This window comes from Lissotriton helveticus, chromosome 1_1 (assembly GCF_964261635.1).
Source record: "Lissotriton helveticus chromosome 1_1, aLisHel1.1, whole genome shotgun sequence".
Taxonomy (NCBI): domain Eukaryota; kingdom Metazoa; phylum Chordata; class Amphibia; order Caudata; family Salamandridae; genus Lissotriton; species Lissotriton helveticus.
Window position 1 is genome coordinate 141,532,581 of NC_136057.1, and position 22,955 is coordinate 141,555,535.

At 53.0% G+C, this 22,955-nt stretch overlaps 1 protein-coding gene across 2 annotated transcripts in view; it reads left to right on the plus strand.

The window, feature by feature from the left end:
- The window catches only part of SSH3 (slingshot protein phosphatase 3), a 253,908-nt gene that overhangs the window by 131,127 nt on the left and 99,826 nt on the right, over nt 1-22,955 (plus strand). For both annotated transcript variants that reach the window (XM_078657907.1, XM_078657986.1), the window contains exon 4: nt 15,419-15,537. In XM_078657907.1, the coding sequence (XP_078514033.1) occupies nt 15,419-15,537 (119 nt within the window). The remainder of the gene's footprint in view (nt 1-15,418; nt 15,538-22,955) is intronic.

The following is a 22,955-nucleotide window of genomic DNA, read 5'->3' on the forward strand; positions in this document are numbered from 1 at the left end:
AAATATTAAAAAAAATATATAGATATAGATATATAGATATCCGTCATTTTTAGGTCTCGCCTGTCGATGCGCATGCGCATCGAGCAAGCGAGACTATAGGGGCTCATCGACTCTTTATCTAACTTGCAAGGAATCGTGGCGATTCCTTGCAGTGCCCGTGACTTTTAAGCTCAATGCGCATGTGCATTGAGCTTAAAAGCGCGTGCACAGCCGCCCGCATTCCTCCGACACCTTTGAAGTGAAGCTTAGCTTCACTTCAAAGGCCCGGCTTCTTCACACCCACATGCCGCTCTGCCCCGCTCCGCCCCCTCCCCTGAGTCATCCTGCCTGCCCAGACTTCTCCTCCCCCCTACTTACATCCCGCTTTCACTTGTTTTTTGTTCCGACTCGACGTTCCCCCCGCCCCCTCCCGCCACGCAATGCCGAGAGCTTGTTTTTTAATGCCATCTTTTCTCCCCACGCTCTTTGGAGAGAATGCATTTGTGTTTTCTAATTGCTTCCCCTGACTGACGCCTTCCCGGATCATTGCAACCACAGTCACTTGCAGGTTTGCAAAACAGGCTGGGTAAACAAACAGATGACGTGGGCAGTTCAGTGCGATTGTCCAGCGAGTTGATATCGTCCGCAAGTTATTGTCCGCCCTCTGGTGCTTTGGACCACATCCTGACCCTATAGCCCTGAAAAATGATGGTACCACACAAGCCTATTGACCGCATACTGTCTGTGGTGTCTGCCCGCCCGCTCTCCACTCTATCAGGCAGCCAGCCGCACTCCTCCCACACCCCCGCTCCGCCCCCTCACTCTCTCTGCCCGCCCGCTCTCAACTCCATCAGGCAGCCAGCTTCAGGAGAGCAATCTGGAGAGCAATCTGCGGGGTGTCGCCATTTTAGCAGCACGGGCTTTCCCGATCACTGGACACTTACAAATTGGGCAGCAGCATTGAAGGCTTTGCTGCCTTACAAAACCGGCTCAGCGTGGCTGTCGCAACGCAAGTTTCCGTGTCTCCTGGAAGGCATCAAGTGCAATACTCTATTCCTCGTGGAACAGATCCAGCAGGACAGACGAGTACAAGAATAGTAGTTTGTATCAAAAGCATGACCTTCATTACCGCATGATAGCTGGGTGTTAATCAGCATGGCTAAGTCTAATTCCTTACGCACGGTGACATTTCTAATGTAGCTTCAGCGCCATCGGAAGTATAAAGCACTATATCCGTATCATACCATTATCGGCACTACAGGTCTTGTGTTGCGGATTGAGTTTCCTTTTAGAGGAAAGTTTGGTTCTGATTTGCATGTGTGCCAACTGGGGCCTCTGGTCAAGAATTGTAACTTCTGTCATTGCACAGAGCCCTAGAACTTAGGGTGGCTGATTATCTCACAAGAACATAAGAAACTTTACACGAAAAAAACACGCCCTTTTGGCAGGGCCACTGGAGCTTACTTGACTAACTATTTACAGCTGTTGGCTGGAGACTGTCATGTCTGGGTTCATTATGATATTCCGAGCGTTAAAACATACACTGCCAAACGCGCCTTCACATCCTCACCCCCTCATCCTCACACACCCTCACTCACCCTCACCCACCCTCAACCCCTCACCCTCACTCACCCTCACCCTCACTCACCCTCACCCACACTCACCCTCACTCACCCTCACTCACCCTCAACCCCTCACCCTCACTCACCCTCACTCACCCTCAACCCCTCACCCTCACTCACACTCACCCTCACTCACCCTCAACGCCTCACCCTCACTCACCCTCAACCCCTCACCCTCACTCACCCTCACTCACCCTCACCCTCACTTACCCTCAACCCTTCACCCTCAAACCCTCACTCACCCTCACCCTCACTCTCACTCACCCTCACTCACCCTCAACCCCTCAGCATCACACTCACTCACCCTCACCCTCACTCACCCTCAACCCCTCACCTACCCTCACCCTCAACCACTCACCCTCACCCTCACTCACCCTCACTCACCCTCAACACCTCACTCGCCCTCACCCTCACTCACCCTCAACACCTCAACCTCAACCCCTCACCCTCACTCACCCTAACCCACCCTCACTCACCCTCACTCTCACTCACCCTCAACCCCTCACCCTCCCTCACCCTCACTCACCCTCACTCACCCTCAACCCCTCACCCTCACCCACCCTCAACCGGTCACCCTAACTCACACTCACCCTCACTCACCCTCACTCACCCTCACTCACCCTCACTCACCCTCACTCACCCTCACTCACCCTCACTCACCCTCACTCACCCTCACTCACCCTCACTCACCCTCACTCACCCTCACTCACCCTCACTCACCCTCACTCACCCTCACTCACCCTCACTCACCCTCACTCACCCTCACTCACCCTCACTCACCCTCACTCACCCTCACTCACCCTCACTCACCCTCACTCACCCTCACTCACCCTCACTCACCCTCACTCACCCTCACTCACCCTCACTCACCCTCACTCACCCTCACTCACCCTCACTCTCACTCACCCTCACTCACCCTCACTCTCACTCACCCTCACTCTCACTCACCCTCACTCACCCTCAACCCCTCACTCACCCTCACTCACCCTCACTCACCCTCACCCACCCTCACCCTCACTCACCCTCACTCTCACTCACCCTCAACCCCTCACTCACCCTCACTCACCCTCACCCTCACTCACCCTCACTCACCCTCACTCACCCTCACTCACCCTCACTCTCACTCACCCTCACCCTCACTCACCCTCACTCTCACTCACCCTCACCCTCACTCACCCTCACTCACCCTCACCCACCCTCACCCTCACTCACCCTCACTCACCCTCACCCACCCTCACCCTCACTCACCCTCACTCTCACTCACCCTCACCCTCACTCACCCTCAACCCCTCACCCTCACACAGTGCAATAGGTCTCGGAGCATTTGAGTTAGAGCTTTTACATTTGTTTATGGCTTTTTTTCTTTGTAATTCTTTAGCATTGCCTACAGGAAACAAAAATGCTAAAGATTTACAAAAAAAACCCATAAACAATTCTAAAAGCACTAACTCTAATGCTGCGAGACCTATTGCATTTCCAATGCTTGTTTTAATGTATTTATTTGGGACGGGGAGGAGACGCCATGCTATGTATAGCTTCCCCATTACTCCTTCGCCCCTGCGTTGCAGATGATTTTGGGGACATACACTTGAAACTGTAGCTGGGTAAAAAAAGACTTCTGGGGATGTTTTTCACCTATGCATTCTGAGGGATCCAGACACCTTGAGGCTCTCTCTCCTTGTGCATTTGCTGTCACTTTTTTGTAGCTTGTTGTTTCCACTTTCTACTGCACACACCCCTCTCTCCCAAATAGCACGGACACGTGGACGGTGTGCTACACACTGTTTGCGCTCTGCTGGGCCACACCATGGAGTGCTCTCTGCTGGGAGGGACAGCTCCCCCTTAGAGACCCCATTCTCAAGCATTTGACTGTCATTTAGAGGTGCACACCCCCAGCCCAGGTGGGTTGGGCGCACTCTGTATTGGGGTAGTGGCAGGGCTTTAAGTGGGATGAAAGAATTGGAGGAGTCTCTTAAAGGGGCGTGGCCGATGTAATTAAGGGCGTGGCTTAAAACACCTAAGCTAGAAATCTGTGTGCTGCTCGACTTGTATTCTGCTACTCCTGTCATTGCATCCAGACATAGAATACAACACGTAACATTACACCTATGACAAGCCAGGCCTACTGGCTTTGTCAATGGTTGTTAGTTGCATAAGATGAATAAGCAGGAACTATGGCTTCCTTGTATATAACATTTTAAATGCTTCAGTCATCACGAGACTGAAAGAACTATAATGTGTCTCTTTGAAGTTACATCAAAGACAGTGAAGGGGGGCTGCGCAACTGCTGCAGAACTAGGATTTGTTTTTCACCCTGAGGGTGAGGGCAAAAGGGAGCCCGATAGGGGTCCGTCTCATCACCTGCTTCTTAGAACTACCGGTGCTGAGCACCGGCAGGACCCGGCCCACTTAAAGCCCTGGGTAGTGGTCCAGGGTGCCTTCTCCCTGCGCACCCCCTCCCTGCCTGGGCCTCCCCATGTGCTGATCCCAGCTGTATTGCATTCAGTGTTTATTTACAAGATAACAAGGCCGCGCTGAGGCTTCACTGGAGCCGCGCATGCGCTCGGGGCCAGGCGGGCACTCTCCGGGTGTGACTTGCACAAGAGGGCTTGGTGGCGTCGACTACCCTCGAGGCTTGAGCTCAGAGGGCAGCGGTCACCCTCTAGGCGGGGCTGGGGCTTGGTTGTGCAATGCCTTGTGTCACGCTTTGAACGAGGAGCAAAACCGCGCAAGGCACGCCCAGGGCGGGCGCTGCTCACAACTGACAGGAAACTGCCCGACCGCATCTGGCTGCTGCGCAACATCTGGAGACAAGTGCACACGGCTCTGCTGGACCGCACCTGTGACTAGGCACACCCGAACACCCACTGCCCCCACACCCACTGCCCCCACACCCACTGCCCCCACACCCACTGCCCCCACACCCGAACACCCACTGCCCCCACACCCGAACACCCACTGCCCCCACACCCACTGCCCCCACACCCGAACACCCACTGCCCCCACACCCGAACACCCACTGCCCCCACACCCGAACACCCACTGCCCCCACACCCGAACACCCACTGCCCCCACACCCGAACACCCACTGCCCCCACACCCGAACACCCACTGCCCCCACACCCGAACACCCACTGCCCCCACACCCGAACACCCACTGCCCCCACACCCGAACACCCACTGCCCCCACACCCGAACACCCACTGCCCCCACACCCGAACACCCACTGCCCCCACACCCGAACACCCACTGCCCCCACACCCGAACACCCACTGCCCCCCACCCGAACACCCACTGCCCCCACACCTGTCCCACTGTCCCCACACCCCGTCCCACTGCCCCCACACCTGAACACCCACTGCCCCCACACCCCCGTCTCAATGCCCCCACACCTGAACACCTACTGCCCCACACCCCCGTCTCACTGCCCCACCCCGTCTCACTGCCTCCACACCCCCGTCTCACTGCCCCACCCCGTCTCACTGCCCCCACACCCGCGTCTCACTGCCCCCACACCCGCGTCTCACTGCCCCCACACCCGCGTCTCACTGCCCCCACACCCGCGTCTCACTGCCCCCACACCCGCGTCTCACTGCCCCCACACCCGCGTCTCACTGCCCCCACACCCCCGTCTCACTGCCCCCACACCCCCGTCTCACTGCCCCCACACCCCCGTCTCACTGCCCCCACACCCCGGTCTCACTGCCCCCACACCCCGGTCTCACTGCCCCCACACCCCGTCTCACTGCCCCCACACCCCGTCTCACTGCCTCCACACCCCCGTCTCACTGCCTCCACACCCCCGTCTCACTGCCTCCACACCCCCGTCTCACTGCCTCCACACCCCCGTCTCACTGCCGCCACACCCCCGTCTCACTGCCGCCACACCCCCGTCTCACTGCCGCCACACCCCCGTCTCACTGCCGCCACACCCCCGTCTCACTGCCGCCACACCCCCGTCTCACTGCCGCCACACCCCCGTCTCACTGCCGCCACACCCCCGTCTAGGGTGACCAACTGGCATTGGTGCAAATTCAGGACGGTGAGTGTAAAAATTCAGGACAAAGGGTCAAAATTCAGGACACAAATTCAGGACAGGAGGTCAAAATTCAGGACAAAACTTCAGGACAATAGGTACGTTTTACAGACACATCAGAGGTCGCGCAATAGTATATAATTAAGCCCAGCCATTTCCAAACATATTCAACCATTTGCAAACCTATCCATCATGTATCCTTCCATCTATCATTTCACTCATCCATCCCTTCATCCATCCTTTCACTCATCCATCCATTATCCATCCATCCACCCTTTCACCCTATCCATCTGTACACTTATCCATCCACTCTTCATACCATCCATTCACTCATCCATCCAGCCATTTACCCTTTCACCAATCCAGCCATCCTTTCACTTACTAATCCTTCCACCCATCCACTCTTTTAGTCATCCATCCTCCCTTTCTCTCTCCATCGACCCTTTCACTTAGCCATCCTTCCTTCCTTCCATCCATCCATCCACCCACCCACCCATCCATCCATCTACTCATCCACTCATGAATCCATCCATTGACCCTATCACTCATCCATCTATCATTTCACTCCTTCACACATCTATTCATCCTTTTGTCCATCTACCCTCCCTTTCACTCGCTCATCCATCCTTACATCCACCCTTTCACTCATATGTCCATTCATTCACCCTTGCACTTATCAATCCATCAATCCATCCATCATTTCACTCACCCACCCACCCATCATCCACCCAACCATCCACCCACCCACTCATCCATCCTTTCACCCACCCACCCACCATCCAATCCACTCATCCATCCTTTCACCCATCCACCCACTCATCCATCCTTTCACCCACCCACTCACCATCCATCCATCCTTTCACCCACTCTCCATCCATCCTTTCACCCACCCACTCATCATCCATCCATCCTTCCCCTCATCATCCATCCATCCTTCCCCTCATCATCCATCCTTTCACCCACCCCCTCATCATCCATCCATCCTCCCCTCATCATCCATCCATCCTCCCCTCATCATCCATCCATCCCCTCATCATCCATCCACCCATCCTTTCACCCACCCACCCATACATCCATCCATCCTCCCCCGCCATCCATCCCCTCATCCATCCATCCTTCCCCTCATCCATCCTTCCTTCCCCTCATCCATCCTTCCTTCCCCTCATCCATCCTTCCTTCCCCTCATCCATCCTTCCTTCCCCTCATCCATCCTTCCTTCCCTTTATCCATCCTTCCTTTCATCCATCATCCATCCATCCTTCCCCTCATCCATCCATCCTTCCCTCCATCCATCCTTCCCCTTATCCATCCTTCCTTTCATCCATCATCCATCCTTCCCCTCACCCATCTATCCATCCATCCTTCCCCTCCATCCATCATTCCCCTCATCCATCATTCCCCTCATCCATCCTTCCCCTCATCCATCCATCCATCCATCCATCCATCCATCCTTCCCCTCATCCATCCATCCATCCTTCCCCTCATCCATCCATCCTTCCCCTCATCCATCCATCCTTCCCCTCATCCATCCATCCTTCCCCTCATCATCCATCCATCCTCCCCCTCATCATCCATCCATCCTTTCACCCACCCATACATCCATCCATCCTCCCCCTCCATCCATCCCCTCATCCATCCATCCTTCCTTCCCCTCATCCATCCTTCCTTCCCCTCATCCATCCTTCCTTCCCCTCATCCATCCATCCTTCCCCTTATCCATCCTTCCTTTCATCCATCATCCATCCATCCATCCTTCCCCTCATCCATCCATCCTTCCCCTTATCCATCCTTCCTTTCATCCATCATCCATCCTTCCCCCTCACCCATCTATCCATCCTTCCCCTCCATCCATCATTCCCTTCATCCATACTTCCCCTCATCCATCCTTCCTTCCCCTCATCCATCCATCCTTCCCCTTATCCATCCTTCCTTTCATCCATCATCCATCCTTCCCCTCACCCATCTATCCATCCTTCCCCTCCATCCATCATTCCCTTCATCCATACTTCCCCTCATCCATCCTTCCTTCCTTCCTTTCATCCATCCATCCCCTCATCATCCATCCATCCTTTCACCCACCCACCCATACATCCATCCATCCCCCCCCCTCCATCCATCCCCTCATCCATCCATCCTTTCCCTCATCCATCCTTCCCCTCATCCATCCTTCCCCTCATCCATCCTTCCTTCCCCTCATCCATCCATCCTTCCCCTTATCCATCCTTCCTTTCATCCATCCATCCTCCCCCTCCATCCATCCCCTCATCCATCCATCCTTCCCCTCATCCATCCTTCCCCTCATCCATCCATCCTTCCCCTTATCCATCCTTCCTTTCATCCATCATCCATCCTTCCCCCTCACCCATCTATCCATCCATTCTTCCCCTCCATCCATCCTTCCCCTCATCCATCCATCCATCCTTCCCCTCATCCATCCATCCTTCCCCTCATCCATCCATCCTTCCCCTCACCCATCCATCCTTCCCCTCACCCATCCATCCTTCCCCTCATCCATCCATCCTTCCCCTCATCCATCCATCCTTCCCCTCATCCATCCATCATTCCCCTCATCCATCCTTCCCCTCATCCATCCATCCATCCTTCCCCTCATCCATCCATCCATCCTTCCCCTCATCCATCCATCCTTCCCCTCATCCATCCATCCTTCCCCTCATCCATCCATCCATCCTTCCCCTCATCCATCCATCCATCCTTCCCCTCACCCATCCATCCATCCTTCCCCTCATCCATCCATCCTTCCCCTCATCCATCCATCCTTCCCCTCATCCATCCATCCTTCCCCTCATCCATCCATCCATCCATCCTTCCCCTCATCCATCCATCCATCCTTCCCCTCATCATCCATCTATCCTTCCCCTCATCATCCATCCATCCTCTCACCCATCCATCCTCTCACCCACCCATACATCCATCCATCCTCCCCCTCCATCCATCCCCTCATTCATCCATCCTTCCTTCCCCTCATCCATCCTTCCTTCCCCTCATCCATCCTTCCTTCCCCTCATCCATCCTTCCCCTTATCCATCCTTCCTTTCATCCATCATCCATCCATCCTTCCCCTCATCCATCCATCCTTCCCCTCATCCATCCATCCTTCCCCTTATCCATCCTTCCGTTCATCCATCATCCATCCATCCTTCCCCTCATCCATCCTTCCCCTCATCCATCATTCCCCTCATCCATCCTTCCCCTCATCCATCCATCCATCCTTCCCCTCATCCATCCATCCATCCTTCCCCTCATCCATCCATCCTTCCCCTCATCCATCCATCCTTCCCCTCATCCATCCATCCTTCCCCTCATCCATCCATCCTTCCCCTCATCCATCCATCCATCCCCTCATCATCCATCCATCCTTCCCCTCATCATCCATCCATCCTTCCCCTCATCATCCATCCATCCTCTCACCCATCCTCTCACCCACCCATACATCCATCCATCCTCCCCCTCCATCCATCCCCTCATCCATCCTTCCTTCCCCTCATCCATCCTTCCTTCCCCTCATCCATCCATCCTTCCCCTCATCCATCCATCCATCCTTCCCCTCATCCATCCATCCATCCATCCCCTCATCATCCATCCATCCTTCCCCTCATCCATCCATCCATCCCCTCATCATCCATCCATCCATCCCCTCATCATCCATCCATCCTCTCACCCATCCATCCTCTCACCCACCCATACATCCATCCATCCTCCCCCTCCATCCATCCCCTCATTCATCCATCCTTCCTTCCCCCTCATCCATCCTTCCTTCCCCCTCATCCATCCTTCCTTCCCCTCATCCATCCATCCTTCCCCTTATCCATCCTTCCTTTCATCCATCATCCATCCATCCTTCCCCTCATCCATCCATCCTTCCCCTCATCCATCCATCCTTCCCCTTATCCATCCATCCTTCCCCTTATCCATCCTTCCTTTCATCCATCATCCATCCTTCCCCTCACCCATCTATCCATCCATACTTCCCCTCATCCATCCATCCTTCCTTCCTTCCCCCATCCCCTCATCCATCCATCCCCTCATCCATCCATCCCCTCATCCATCCATCCCCTCATCCATCCATCCCCTCATCCATCCATCCCCTCATCCATCCATCCCCTCATCCATCCATCCCCTCATCCATCCATCCCCTCATCCATCCATCCTTCCTTCACCTCATCCATCCATCCTTCCTTCACCTCATCCATCCATCCTTCCTTCCCCTCATCCATCCATCTTTCCCCTCCATCCATCCATCCTTCCCCTCTCCATCCATCCTTCCCCTCTTCATCCATCCATCCTCCCCCTCATCATCCATCCCCTCATCATCATCATCATCCATCCCCTCATCATCCATCCATCCTTTCACCCATCCACCCATACATCCATCCTCCCCCTCCATCCATCCCCTCATCCATCCATCCATCCCCTCATCCATCCTTCCTTCCCCTCATCCATCCTTCCTTCCCCTCATCCATCCATCCATCCCCTCATCCATCCATCCATCCCCTTATCCATCCTTCCCCTCATCCATCCATCCTTCCCCTCATCCATCCATCCTTCCCCTCATCCATCCATCCTTCCCCTCATCCATCCATCCTTCCCCTTATCCATCCTTCCTTTCATCCATCATCCATCCTTCCCCGCCACACCCCCGTCTCACTGCCGCCACACCCCCGTCTCACTGCCGCCACACCCCCGTCTCACTGCCGCCACACCCCCGTCTCACTGCCCCCACACACCCGTCCCATTGCCCCACACCCGCCCCACTGCCCACGCAATGAGCAGGTGTGTGCACATGGCCCTACAGGGCCCTGCTGGACCCGCACTTGTTACCTGCTTGAATAAAACATCTTTTAATTACAACCTTCCGGCGTGGACCTCCTCACTACACAGGTGTGTGCACACAGCCCAGTGCGTGCACTACAGAGCACTGCTTGCTGCGGTCATGGGACCCGCACCTGTAACTAGACACACCCGAATAGAATTCAGCCACACTCCCCAACACTGCCCACTCACCCGTCTCACTGCCCAACATCCGTTTCACTGCCCACACGATAAGCAGGTGTGTGCACACAGCCAGTGCATGCACTGCAGAGGTCTGCTGGCTGCGGCATGGGACCCCCACCTGTAACTAGACACCTCCAGGGTTCAAGAAAAATGGAAGGTGCACACGTTGCGCAGTCAATCAATCCGGCCAAGTTTGTTCCAAAAATACTTCTTTATTTAGTTAATCTTAAAACTGGCACTCAGCCAACGCGTTTCGTCGCCAGTTGCCAGGGGGGACTTCGTCAGGGCTCTTGAATGTCCAACTGAGTAGTCAATATAATTTTTATGGTAGGTAAGTGTGAACCTCAAAAAACACAGTCCGCCTCAAATAAGAAATCGATATATGTAGCGGGATCTCTCACCCAAGAAATAAGGGGTTCCAGATATCCAGAATTAATTTTAGATGCAATCAATCATAGCATTTGTAAAGCGCACTACATACCCGTGAGGGTCTCAAGTCTCAAGGCGCTGCGGGGGGGCAGACGCGAACACTGCTACTGTTTGAAGAGCTAGGTCTTGAGGAGTCTCCTGAAGGTTAGGAGGTCTTCGGTCTGCCGCATGCGGATGAGGAGGGTGTTCTATGTCTTGGCGGCGAGGTGGCCGAATGATCTGCCGAATGATCTGCCGTCAGCTGTCACTCTTCGGATGCGGGGGACGGTGGCGAGGGCGAGGTCTGCGGAACGGACCTGGCGGGTGGGGTTGTAGATGCTGAGTGGGCTGTTGAGGTACGCTGGTCCAGGTGTTGTGGATTGCATTGTGTGCGTGGGTGAGGAGCTTGAAGGTTATCCTCTTGTTGATGGAGAGCCAGTGCAGGTCTCTCAGGTGGGTTGTGATGTGGCTGTGGCGAGGGATGTCAAGGATCAGGCGTGCGGACGCGTTCTGGATGCGTTGGAGCCGTTTCAGGAGTTTGTCCGGGGCTCCTGCGTAGAGTGCATTGCCGTAGTCCAGTCTACTGCTGACGAGGGCCTGGGTGACCGTTCTTCTAGTTTCGGTGGGGATCCACTTGCAGATCCTGCGAAGCATGCAGAGGGTGTTGAAGCAGGAGGAGGAGACTGCGTTGACCTGCTTCATCATCGAGAGGGTGGAGTCAAGGATGACCCCTAGGTTGCGTGCGTGGTCGGTGGGTGTAGGGGGTGCTCCTAGTGAAGTCGGACACCAGGAGTCGTCCCAGGCCAAGGGACTGGATCCGAGGATGAGGACCTCCGTCTTGTCTGAGTTCAGCTTCAGTCAGCTGTTTCTCATCCAGTCGGCGACGGCCTTCATTCCATTGTGGAGGTTAGTTTTGGTGGTGTGGGGGTCTTGGTGAGGGAGAGGATCAGCTGGGTGTCGTTGGCGTAGGAGATGATGTTGGGGTTGCGCCGTCGTGCGACGTGGGCGAGCTGTGCCATGTAGACGTTGAACAACGTTGGGCTGAGGGATGAGCCTTGGGGTACGCCGCAGATTATCTCAGTGGCTTTGGAGCGGAAGGGGGGGGGGAGGCGGACACTCTGAGTTCTGCCGGAGAAGGAGGTGGTCTAGTCCAGGGCCTTCTCTTGGATTCTGGCGTCGTGGAGGCGTGTTTTTAGTGTGCGGTGGCAGACTGCGTCGAAGGTGGCTGACAGGTACAGGAGGATGAGGGACGCCGTTTCTCCGTTGTCAAGCAGAGTCCTGATGTCGGTGGCGGCGTTGAGGGCCGTTTCGGTGCTGTGGTTGCTGCAGAACCCGGACTGGGACGGGTCCAGGATGCTGTTCTCCTCGAGGAAGCGGGTCAGTTGTATGTTGACGGCCTTTTCGATGACCTTCGCCGGGAATGGGAGCAGGGAGATGGGTCGGAGGTTCTTGAGGTCCTTGGGGTCCGCTATGGGTTTCTTAAGTAAGGTGTTGATCTCTGCGTGCTTCCAGCTGTCCTGGAAGGTTGCTGTCTCGAAGGAGATGTTGATGGTTTTCATGGGATAGTGTGCAATGGTGCTTCTGGCTTTGTTGAAGATGTGGTGTGTGCAGGGGTCTTCCGGGGATCCGGAGTGAGTGATGTTCATGATCTTGATAGTGTTGTCGTCGTTGATGTTGGTCCAGGCGAGCAGGCAGTTGGTGCGGGTAGTGGTCGTGGGAGCGCGGGTCCAAGGAACGGCTTTTACTTCGAGGGACTTACTGATTAAAGGTTCCTGATATGCAGCCTGTACACCATAATAGTCTATCAGGAACCTTTAATCAATAAGTCCCTCGGAGTTAAAGCGGTTCCTTGGACCTTTTGTGTGGGAAGTTTTCCCGGGAGGTTGTAAGAGTGGAGTCCCTCATGAAGGAATAGGTGTGCGCGTCATTGGCATCGTAGCGCTTTCACCTGGGTTAGGTGCTAGGATTTTTATTCGCCTCCACACTTTGCCACCCCATTCCTGGAGATGGAGGGCGGGGGGGGGGGGGGTCACATCTGTCCCTGTTGGGGTCTAGGTGGCTCCCTATAGCATCACCCTGCTGAAGGCCCGGCCTGCGGGTGAGGTGACGTGTCTGGAGGTGCCCAAGCTCGGGTCTTGCATGGAGATGGGGGAGAGGTTGGAGGGTTAGGTACCCACCGGATGTCACCTTAGGTCATAATCATATTATCAATGGAATATAGAAGCATTTTCATTGGAATCGGAGGCATTCATACATGCATCGTTTACTTCACACAATGAACCCGTTGCATCCTAGGAGTGGGGGTTGTTTTCCTCAATTCAACCAATGAGAGTAAATTACAGACCACAGAGGGTTTGTAAAAGGAAAGCCCGGGATTAGAGGCGTGGTCGTGTTTCCATGGTAACACGGAGTCTTCCATCACCTGGCCACGTGCATGCAGACTTGGTAGACGGTATTTTGACCCACTCTTGCGGCTGGTTGTCTTGTTTTGTGTCTTCTGGTGAGTGAGTATCCTGTTTATTTTTCTAGACAGGTGTGTCCGTGCTGTTCCACTGTCACCATTCTTGTTTTGCGGTGTGGCAGATTCTCGTCGTCGACCTTCTTCTTTTCTAGGACTAGAGGCTGCCCCTAGAAGCCCTCTTTCAGTCAAGGGGGCACTCGCCTATTATCTTTATAACTGTAGCTTCCCCGTAACTTTTAAAAGTGCTTTCTCACTAAACTATGTTTGAAGTGATTAATGTATCAAGCAAATTCGCATTTGCAAAATCTGGTGCAAAACAAGGAATCGCAAAATTTGCGATTCCCTATTTTGCAGTTGCATTTAAGGAATCGCCAATTTTGCGATTCCTTAAATTCAATGTATGAAGCAAAAACAATCTGCAAAATGTCCTTAAGGAATCGCAAATTACCACCAACTTCTAGTTGGTGGTAAGTTGCGAATTCCTTGAAAAATGCACATTTTTGCATTTTTCAAAGTGCCATGTGACGCAAATACATGCCCTTAGGGCATGTATGTGCGCCACATGTGCACCCATGCATATTTCAGGGGTGCAACAGGGTGTCCTTTGGACACCCCTGAAATTATTCTCAATTTGCGATTAGCAAATTGCGAATCGCAAATTGAGAATAACTTCCCATTCATTCTTATTGGCCTCCTGGCCCATAGAAATGAATGGGAAAGTATTCCTTAATTACGATTCGCAATTTGCTAATCTCAATTAAGGAATTTTAAGAAATCGCAAAAAAAAATGCGAGTTTGTACATACATACCTGTTTGCAATTCTCAAATAGCGATTTCTTAAAAATCGCTATTTGAGAATCGCAAATCAGGTTGATGATACATATGGCCCTTATTCATATATTTGTTTTATATGTATATGCCAAAAGCAAAAATATGCAGGCTTTGCTAATTGTCCCAATTATTTTACTAGCCTTGACATATAAATAGCACCCATGTCATTAAAATATTAGTTGGATGCCAACCCTAAGTGAAACTCAAAAATGTTTTTCCAACCTCATTCAGCCCCCCTCCCTGTCTGTCTCCCTCAGAATAATCCTCCTCTATGCTAACTGCTCAGCCAATGAGGCGCGGTTATGCCTCAGAAAAAACAGATAACAGATGCAACGTGGCTCCCGCCGTCTCCTCTCCAGGTGTGATGAGGCGGACCCCATGCACCTGCACAAACAATGGAGGGAAACCCCTCCCACCACATGCCCTCTCACTGGTCTGTCCATGATAGATTCCACAAACCTCCACCAATGGAAGGAAACCCCGCCCACCACATCCCCTCTCACTGGTCTGTCCATGGGGGATCACACACCGTGCCTCCAATGGAAGGAAACCCATCCACCACACCCCCTCTAACAAGGCTGCCCATGAGGGAATCGACACACCGCGCCACCAGTGGAAGAAAACTCCACCTACCACATGCCCTCTTCCAAGTCTGCCCATGAGGGATCTCCGACGCCGTGCCAATTGAGGGAAAGCTTACTCGCTACATGCGTTCTCCCAGGTCTGTGAGTGAGGGATTACACCCTCCGCACCACCAATGGAAGGAAACCCCACCCACCTCACACCCTCTCAAAAATCTACCAATCAGGGCGTTCACACACCGTTTCACCAATGGAAGGAAAGTCCACGTATCTCATGCCTTTGTGTAGGTCTGTCCATGAGGGATTCCACATACCACACAACCAATGGAAGGAGCCCCTTCCCGCCACACCCTCCTTTGCAGGTCTGTTCATGAGCGATCCCTCAAACTCCGCCACCAGGGGCTGTGCACCCTGGAAGGAATGCTCTGAGCATTGAGGCGATGCAGGCAATCCCGTTAACGCATATGTATTTTCTGTTCCCTTGCAGGCTGTGAGGCTGGAGTCTGTGAAGCTGCACAGGATCCGATATCTCCTGGTGGTCTCCAAGATGGGGTACAGTGTCGAGGATGAAACTATCCTACTGGGGGTCGATTTCCCAAAGGAAGGGTAAGTGGCAAACCGTAATACCCTGGTGAAATGTATGTGCTGTGAGAACTTGAGTCTCACCCAGTGCTTAATATGAGCCGGTGGTTTCTGGTGCTCAGCACTGGCACTTATGATAGTCTACCACATGGTGGCACTGTCTGTCTAATTTTGAGATGAGCACAACAACAGTTTCTTATTAATCCACTGTACATAAAAAATAACTGATACCTGCCGCCCAAACCATTCTTACAGCTTTGAGGGCCTGGAATAGTCTGAATTTTCACTCTTGTAAGAGCGCGATGGTTAGTAGTTGTGTTGGTGCTGTCATTGGCAGAGCTGGCAGGGTCAATGGATGGTGCAAGCTGCAGCAGCCTCCTGACGAGGGCCCTGGCACTTAGTTTTTTTTTTTAATATAATTCTTTTTATTGAAGAAACAAGGAAAAACAATAACAGGTGACTTACATCGCGGAATGAAAGGATAAGCAATATACATACAGGGCATAATGGACGGAAAACTATCAATAAAGCCTGCTCATAAGCTATGTCAGGTATGCGGCCGTACTACATTCAGGATAATCAAGTAAATGCCTACCACCAACCCCGCCTCCCCAAGAAACAGGATAAACATTGAGTAACAGTCCAAAATAGGAGGGAGGGGTGCAGCAATAAAAAGGGTAAGAGACTACAGCCGCATTCCGAATATACCAATGAATTTCGCAACAATCGGCTAACTCATGCAAGTAATACCTCCACCAGAACCCATTTACCCCAAAACGCAAAATTCGCGCCTCAATAACACCACCTATATCAGGATTTTGAAGGATTTCAAACATAAAAACTACAAACAACTAACCAGACAAACACCCCTCCCCCCCCAACCTTCCCCCCTGCATATGGCTTGTGCCTATCCCCAACTAGCAGTGTGGCTGTCGCCCCATCTAACTAAATACTAAATATAGTAAATGTGGAGGAGGACATCTCCCCCGCCAGAACCAAGAATCCCCCAGAATAAAACACACAACTCCATTGAGAAACGATATTATAGCTAAACGGGAAACCGTAATCACCACCCGACCTCCCAAAAATACAATGGTAATGAATCCCACTTCAGAAAGCCCATGGTGCCAAGCCCCAACAATCAGTCTCATCCTTGACCCTTCCGATCAGTCGTAGAAGCCCCTTCCGGACGGGCTGTTGCCTCCGCAGGATAGTCAAAATGCATAAACAGTTCAGTAGTTCCTTCCGAGGCGAAGCGAAGTTTTAAAGTCACTGGGAATACTGTTGGCAGCAACGATGACCCTCATCGACCTGAGCTCCCAACATCGTCTCTGCAATCGTAGTGAAGGTGTCGGAGAGGGGAAAAACACGGTCTTGTTCCGTAGATGTCCCCACCAAGGGCATCTGGAAGGGAAGCACCAAGTAATCCACACACAGTAGGCAATGATGGTGGGCTTGGCAATCCGTATAGAGCATCGAGCACACGGTCATCGGCCATCACACTGCAATGAAGCTCCGACACCCCTGGTGGTACAGGGCCCACTGTCGTTACAAGGACCTCCGTGGGTGGTAGAGGCCGATCAGGATATTGAAAAGGATCAGGGTCCGGTCCCTCATGCCCATGTCCGTGTGTGACCGCAATCATTTTCTGGAGAATGGACTCCACATGGGAATGTAGTGCCCCGGTAGCTGCCAGTACAGACCGTATCGACGGTTCAGACTCAGTCCGTCCCACCAAATTTTGTTCCGATACAACCATGTTCGGGTCCCCCAGAGGCCCCGGTCTTCCCTGGGGAATCGGCAAATTTGGGATGGACTGTCACGGAGGGAGATCGAGGGCTTATCAAGGCCACAATCCAGGCTCCGGTACCGCAAGCGAAGACTCCGACCCGGCGTACACCGGCAGCGGCAAACCGGGTCTCCGGGTCAGGGACCTCCGCCCACGGCCACAGTCGTGCCTCGTCAACCCTCCATCGATTGTAGGCCAGTGCAACAACCGCCGTCAAAATCGGGCTGTCGATCACCCACGGCCGATGTTATTCAACTGGAACCCGGGTGGGCCAGTACTAGAGTCCCCGGCTCACAAGCTGGTGTAGGCCCCAAACTAAAACTCGACGTAACTCCGTCCACCAAGCTGGTAAAAATCCCGGGATCGCACCAAAGTACAGAGGGAGGGTGTAAATTCAGGATTTGTAGCAGGATTATCCGGCGGGGGACGGAGGTCGGCGGAGCCGGGAGCCTATGCGGCCATCTTGGTTGCTAGCGAAGCTCCTCCTGGCACTTAGTTTTTAACAAATTAAGTACTGCTCTTGCCCCTTTCTTACATTCAGTCTTAACCCCTTTCATGCTGCCGTCGGCAGCACTACCTCATTGGTGCTGCAGTCGGCCAATGGCCGACGCGGCCCTGCTCGTTTTGCGCAAGTGCCGCACTTCCACAAAATCGGCAGCGCAGCCGAGGAGTTAATAGAGGCTTGCGGGTCCCCTCATTCACTAAAACCGTGGCGCTGGAAGGAGGGGCTTGGGGGTGCTTCAACACCCCCAAAATAACCGTGCTGGAGTTCTAAAAATAAAAGAGCAGTAAAGATGCCTTTAAGTTTAGAGTTCATCATATCACATTTGCTGTGTGTTCAAAGACCGAGGTCACATTTTGAGCTGCATCTTCTGACATATTGCTGCTTTTTCTTTTGACATGGAAATTGGTGTTTACTTTTTTTTCTCTGACTGCAAAGTGTAAGGATTTTGTAAAATGAACTATTTGACTGTCTTGCTTGTGAGAAAGGAAAGGATGCAGGGTGCCACTTTTGTAACACAAAATGTAAATACATAAAAGTGAACTGTACATATATTTTTAAAATATATCAGAAGGTAAGAAGGCTCAAATGAAGCACATTTCTTTAAATTTTAAAGTACAATGGAAAGATTTTGATAGGATCTAAACAAATCGAGACACTTTACTTGCTGATGTGCAAATGACAAATATTCGCTGAAACTTGGTTTCCATGTATTATCGTTTGTGCGCTATATAGTTTTATCAGTAAAAAGTTTGTCCGGGCAAATGAAATGTAATGGTCTTTTTGATGAAGACTGTACTGTCCGTAAGTGGCAGCACGCTGCCACGCCTTCCTTCAGTAATATGTTTTCAACAGTTGGCTCCAAAATGCACCACCAGCTACAAACTACACCCTTACCATGAACGGGGGTGGATCAGGGCACAAGTCGTAAAAAAAGAAGTGGGGGGGACGCTGTCACCGGAAGTGGCGTAACCACAGGAAGTGACATGACGAACGGTGCCGAGCTCCTCGTCCCAGAGAGACCAAAGAGTGAAGTCCAGCTGTTTTGGCGGGGTGACGGGCCCCCCCCCCCCGGTAAAATAAGTAGGGGAAGCCGTCCACCCGCGTGGTACCCCGACTCGAGCCCTGCAGTGGGTCATTTGCGTCACTTGTTCTTTGTGTAACTCTTGCATTCTTCACAGTTCCTATGACTTCAGTGATGTAAGATTAATGACAGCACCCCCACTCTGAATACTTTTCCAGCACCCCTGCACTGAACGTGCCCAGCTCTGCTCGTTTCATCACCACAATTGTCACCAGTGCGCCTCCTTTTACATCAGTGCCACCACAGTTCCACCACCACTGCTGCCACCCCAGTCCACCCCGCCACAAGAAAGAACCCGCCAGGAGTAAGCGCTAAAAACTGAAGTAAATCTGTGCTGCTTGTGAGAAGGTCCCCATGGTACCCCACACCTCCAAGCTCTTCCTTGCAGCGCAGAGGATCGCATGTCCTCGTGACGGCCCTGGCTTGGCCATCCATGCCCAGGCACCAGTAGTAGGCCAGACCCACTCTGGTCTCAGGGTTTTCTTTTTTGGGGGAGAGCAGCGACATGCTTACGTTTGAGCAGTCACCCTGAGTGGAAGGCATACCCGTGCTCCCCCCCCACCTGTTTCACAGGGGCAGCAATGGTTTGATAAGTATGTAGGTCTCAGGATGTCTGTCGCAGGATCAAAGCCATGCAAGTAAGCAGGAAGCACCTACCTGTACCAGAGGTGCTGCGGCACGCCCTCCGTACGCACCTGGTTACCCATGAAAGCTGAGGATGAACAAAGGCTTTACCTTCCTTGACCAACCTGGGGCAGTGGGGGCAGCTACTGGGGGAACCACCACATACGTGTGGGGCTGCGAGCATCCTTCTGCAGGGAGGTCCAGTGTAAGGCTGGCAAGATTTAAACCCATAGAACAGACCGGTCGCGGAGTGGGGGGATCTCGAGTCCTGGCTGGGAGTTGGGGTGCGAAGGCGATCCCACCAGGCGGCGGCAAGTTCCTACCATCCTCTTCATCGCCTGGATTTCTCATTCTTCAAAGGTAGTCGAGTGGGCACTTCCTCTTCCCCTGTGAGTATGGATCTCGAGGTTTGGACAGAAAGATGGGTGACCTCTTTGACCTTAGTAGTATTATCTCACTTATTGGAGGGATGCAGGTGTGGACCAGACTAGCCAGGTAAGGCAGGCTTCAGAAAGCTTGAAGAGCAGGCGCGTGAAGAGGTGGGGAGGAAGAGCCAGCGCCAGGCAGTCAGAGACGACAGCCTCTTCTTAGACAAACTCTGCGGCAAATACCAGACGAGCCAGGACCCAGGAGGTCTTCAGAGAAGACCTCACAGTTGTCCCTCCAAGCAGCACCCTCACTGCTCTCACCTCAAACAGATTCTTGTAGCTGTGTTGTAAATAGACCTATGTGTGCTGGCAGTGTCTGGCTTGCAGGGTGTTGGGGCAGCTTTTCCATCCAGAGAGCCTGTGCTTGGGAATACAATCGTGACCAAGTCAATTTCTGAGCAAGGAATGGCCCAAGCAGCAGCGGTTTAAGGTCCCTTTTATCTTGTGCATCAGTACTCGTCTTCGGTGGTCCAGCCAGTGGAAGACGAGGCATCCTTCCTGTGTCCCTTGGTGCCCGGGGCCTGTGTCATGTGTGCATGTCCTGGGTGGGTCTGGACTTATGATGGGGATCCAGTTGTCTGGATTCATAGAAAGTCAGAAAATGTCTTATAATGTGCTTGCAAGTGGCTGTACTTCATGAGTGAAATTCAGTTAAATGCCCCCTTCCTTCACACGCCTGCCAGTAGAAGGCTCTGTCTGTAGCACTGGCAGTTTTAGAGCAGTGGGATGCACGCAACCATTCGTGAGGGAGCCGGGAGCTGCACCTTGCATGTTGTTTTGGGAGCTGCGCCTTGCATGTTGTTTTGGGAGCTGCGCCTTGCATGTTGTTTTGGGAGCTGCGCCTTGCATGTTGTTTTGGGAGCTGCGCCTTGCATGTTGTTTTGGGAGCTGCGCCTTGCATGTTGTTTTGGGAGCTGCGCCTTGCATGTTGTATTGGGAGCTGCGCCTTGCATGTTGTATTGGGAGCTGCAAGTATTGGGAGCTGCGCCTTGCATGTTGTATTGGGAGCTGCGTGTTGCATGTTGTATTGGGGCTGTGCAGTGCATGTCTTGGGAGCTGTGCGGTGCATATTGCACATTGTAATCTGAGTTGAAATCGGCTTAGTAACACTGAAACCTGGTCTGAAATAGGCGGGCAAGGTGGCGGCCGCGTGAACTGAGCGGGTGTCACTCCCTGATCATTGCTGCGACGTCTCGGCCTTTACGAGAGAGGAGGGAACGATGGAGGCTATTGAAATGAGGGATCAATCTTAAGAATAACAGTGGATTAATTGCGGATCGAGGATTGAAAGAAATTCCATGCTCGGCGTTTGGGAGAATCAAAAGCCTTGGCTGCGATCTGTCCAGCTCGCAGTAACGGAGCTTAGCAGTCACGCTCACCTGTGGACGTGGCGGGCGTGGTCTGCAGAAAGCCTGGACAGGACGCTGACCCGAACGGTAGTTTCCAAATCGCCATGCCGCCTCGTAAGAATGGGAATTTACCCATCGCGCAATAACCACTCCACGCATCAGTTAGCGCAAAAGGCCATTTATTAGGACAGGCATGACATCAGCAATAAACATAACACATTAACTTAACAATCCCCCCAACATCCTGCCATTCACCCCATCATCCTGCCATTCACCCCATCATCCACTCACGTGCTTCACCAGCCACTCCCCCTTCACACCATGACCTCTTTGCATCTCATTCACTTTCCCCCTTTCACTTTCCAACTCCTCTGTCATCTCCATCCATCGCACTCCCGTCTACCACTCCCCCCATTCTGCACCTGTAACCCCCTCCCTGAAAGGGTGATTCTTCCCGTCATGGACTCCCCACCCCTCCCAGTTCCCGTCAACACCCTGTCTAGCCATCCTGTCCTAAACTGGCACATTGCCCAACTGTGGCAATTACAACAAACGCCCACAACCCCTTTCCAAATGTAGGGTGGGTGGGTGGTAAAACTAACTTCTTTCCCTGAGGCACCGGGGACAGGAAGAGGAAGTCCTTCCCCCTCCTGTCCCCTTAAATAACCTCCTAACCCCTCCCACCCCTGACCTAAGGCCCCTAAACTACTTCCTGCCTTGTCCTGATATCGCGCGAACACCCCGGGGAAAAGACTGGTCTGCTGACCTGCTTTCCCCCGGGGGCCGCATCGCACAATAACCACTCCACGCATCAGTTAGCGTAAAAGGCCATTTATTAGGACAGGCATGACATCAGCAATAAACATAACACATTAACTTAACAATCCCCCCAACATCCTGCCATTCACCCCATCATCCACTCACGTGCTTCACCAGCCACTCCCCCTTCACACCATGACCTCTTTGCATCTCATTCACTTTCCCCCTTTCACTTTCCAACTCCTCTGTTATCTCCATCCATCGCACTCCCGTCTACCACCCCCCCCATTCTGCACCTGTAACCCCCTCCCTGAAAGGGTGATTCTGCCCCTCATGGACTCTCCACCCCTCCCAGTTCCCGCCACCCAGGGAACCCCCGGAGGGCGGTTACCTGCCCCACCACACGTGCACCTTTCGAACTCATACTCTCGGACACCAGATAGATTCATTCCACAAATGGCTAATCAGGTCGCGCAACTCCATTAGGTAAAAGGCATTCCCCATGTGAAAAAGGTGCACGCCGTCGTCCCGGAAAAGAAGTGGCTGCTCCAGCTGAAGCCCGACATGAGCCAGCACGTGGATCCCCTTATCTGCACAAAAGTCTCATAGCCCTGTTCAGTTTCCTGCGTGCCCGTTCGACTGCCGCAGGCTTAAGCGCACCCCTCCAGATCCGTCGTGGAACAAACTCAGTCCACACAATACAGGCGCCAGCCAGATTGCGTTTCATTGCCTCCAAATCCCTCTGCATCAAGTGCAAAAGTGACACCCCCGACTGCTTCACTAAGTCATTCTCTCCCAAGTGGATGATGAGCATGTCCGGGCAGCCCAGCTGCGCCACTTTCTTGGTGAGCCATGGTAGCAATTCTCCCCAACGCATTCCGCTCTTACCCCACCATTGCACTTCATG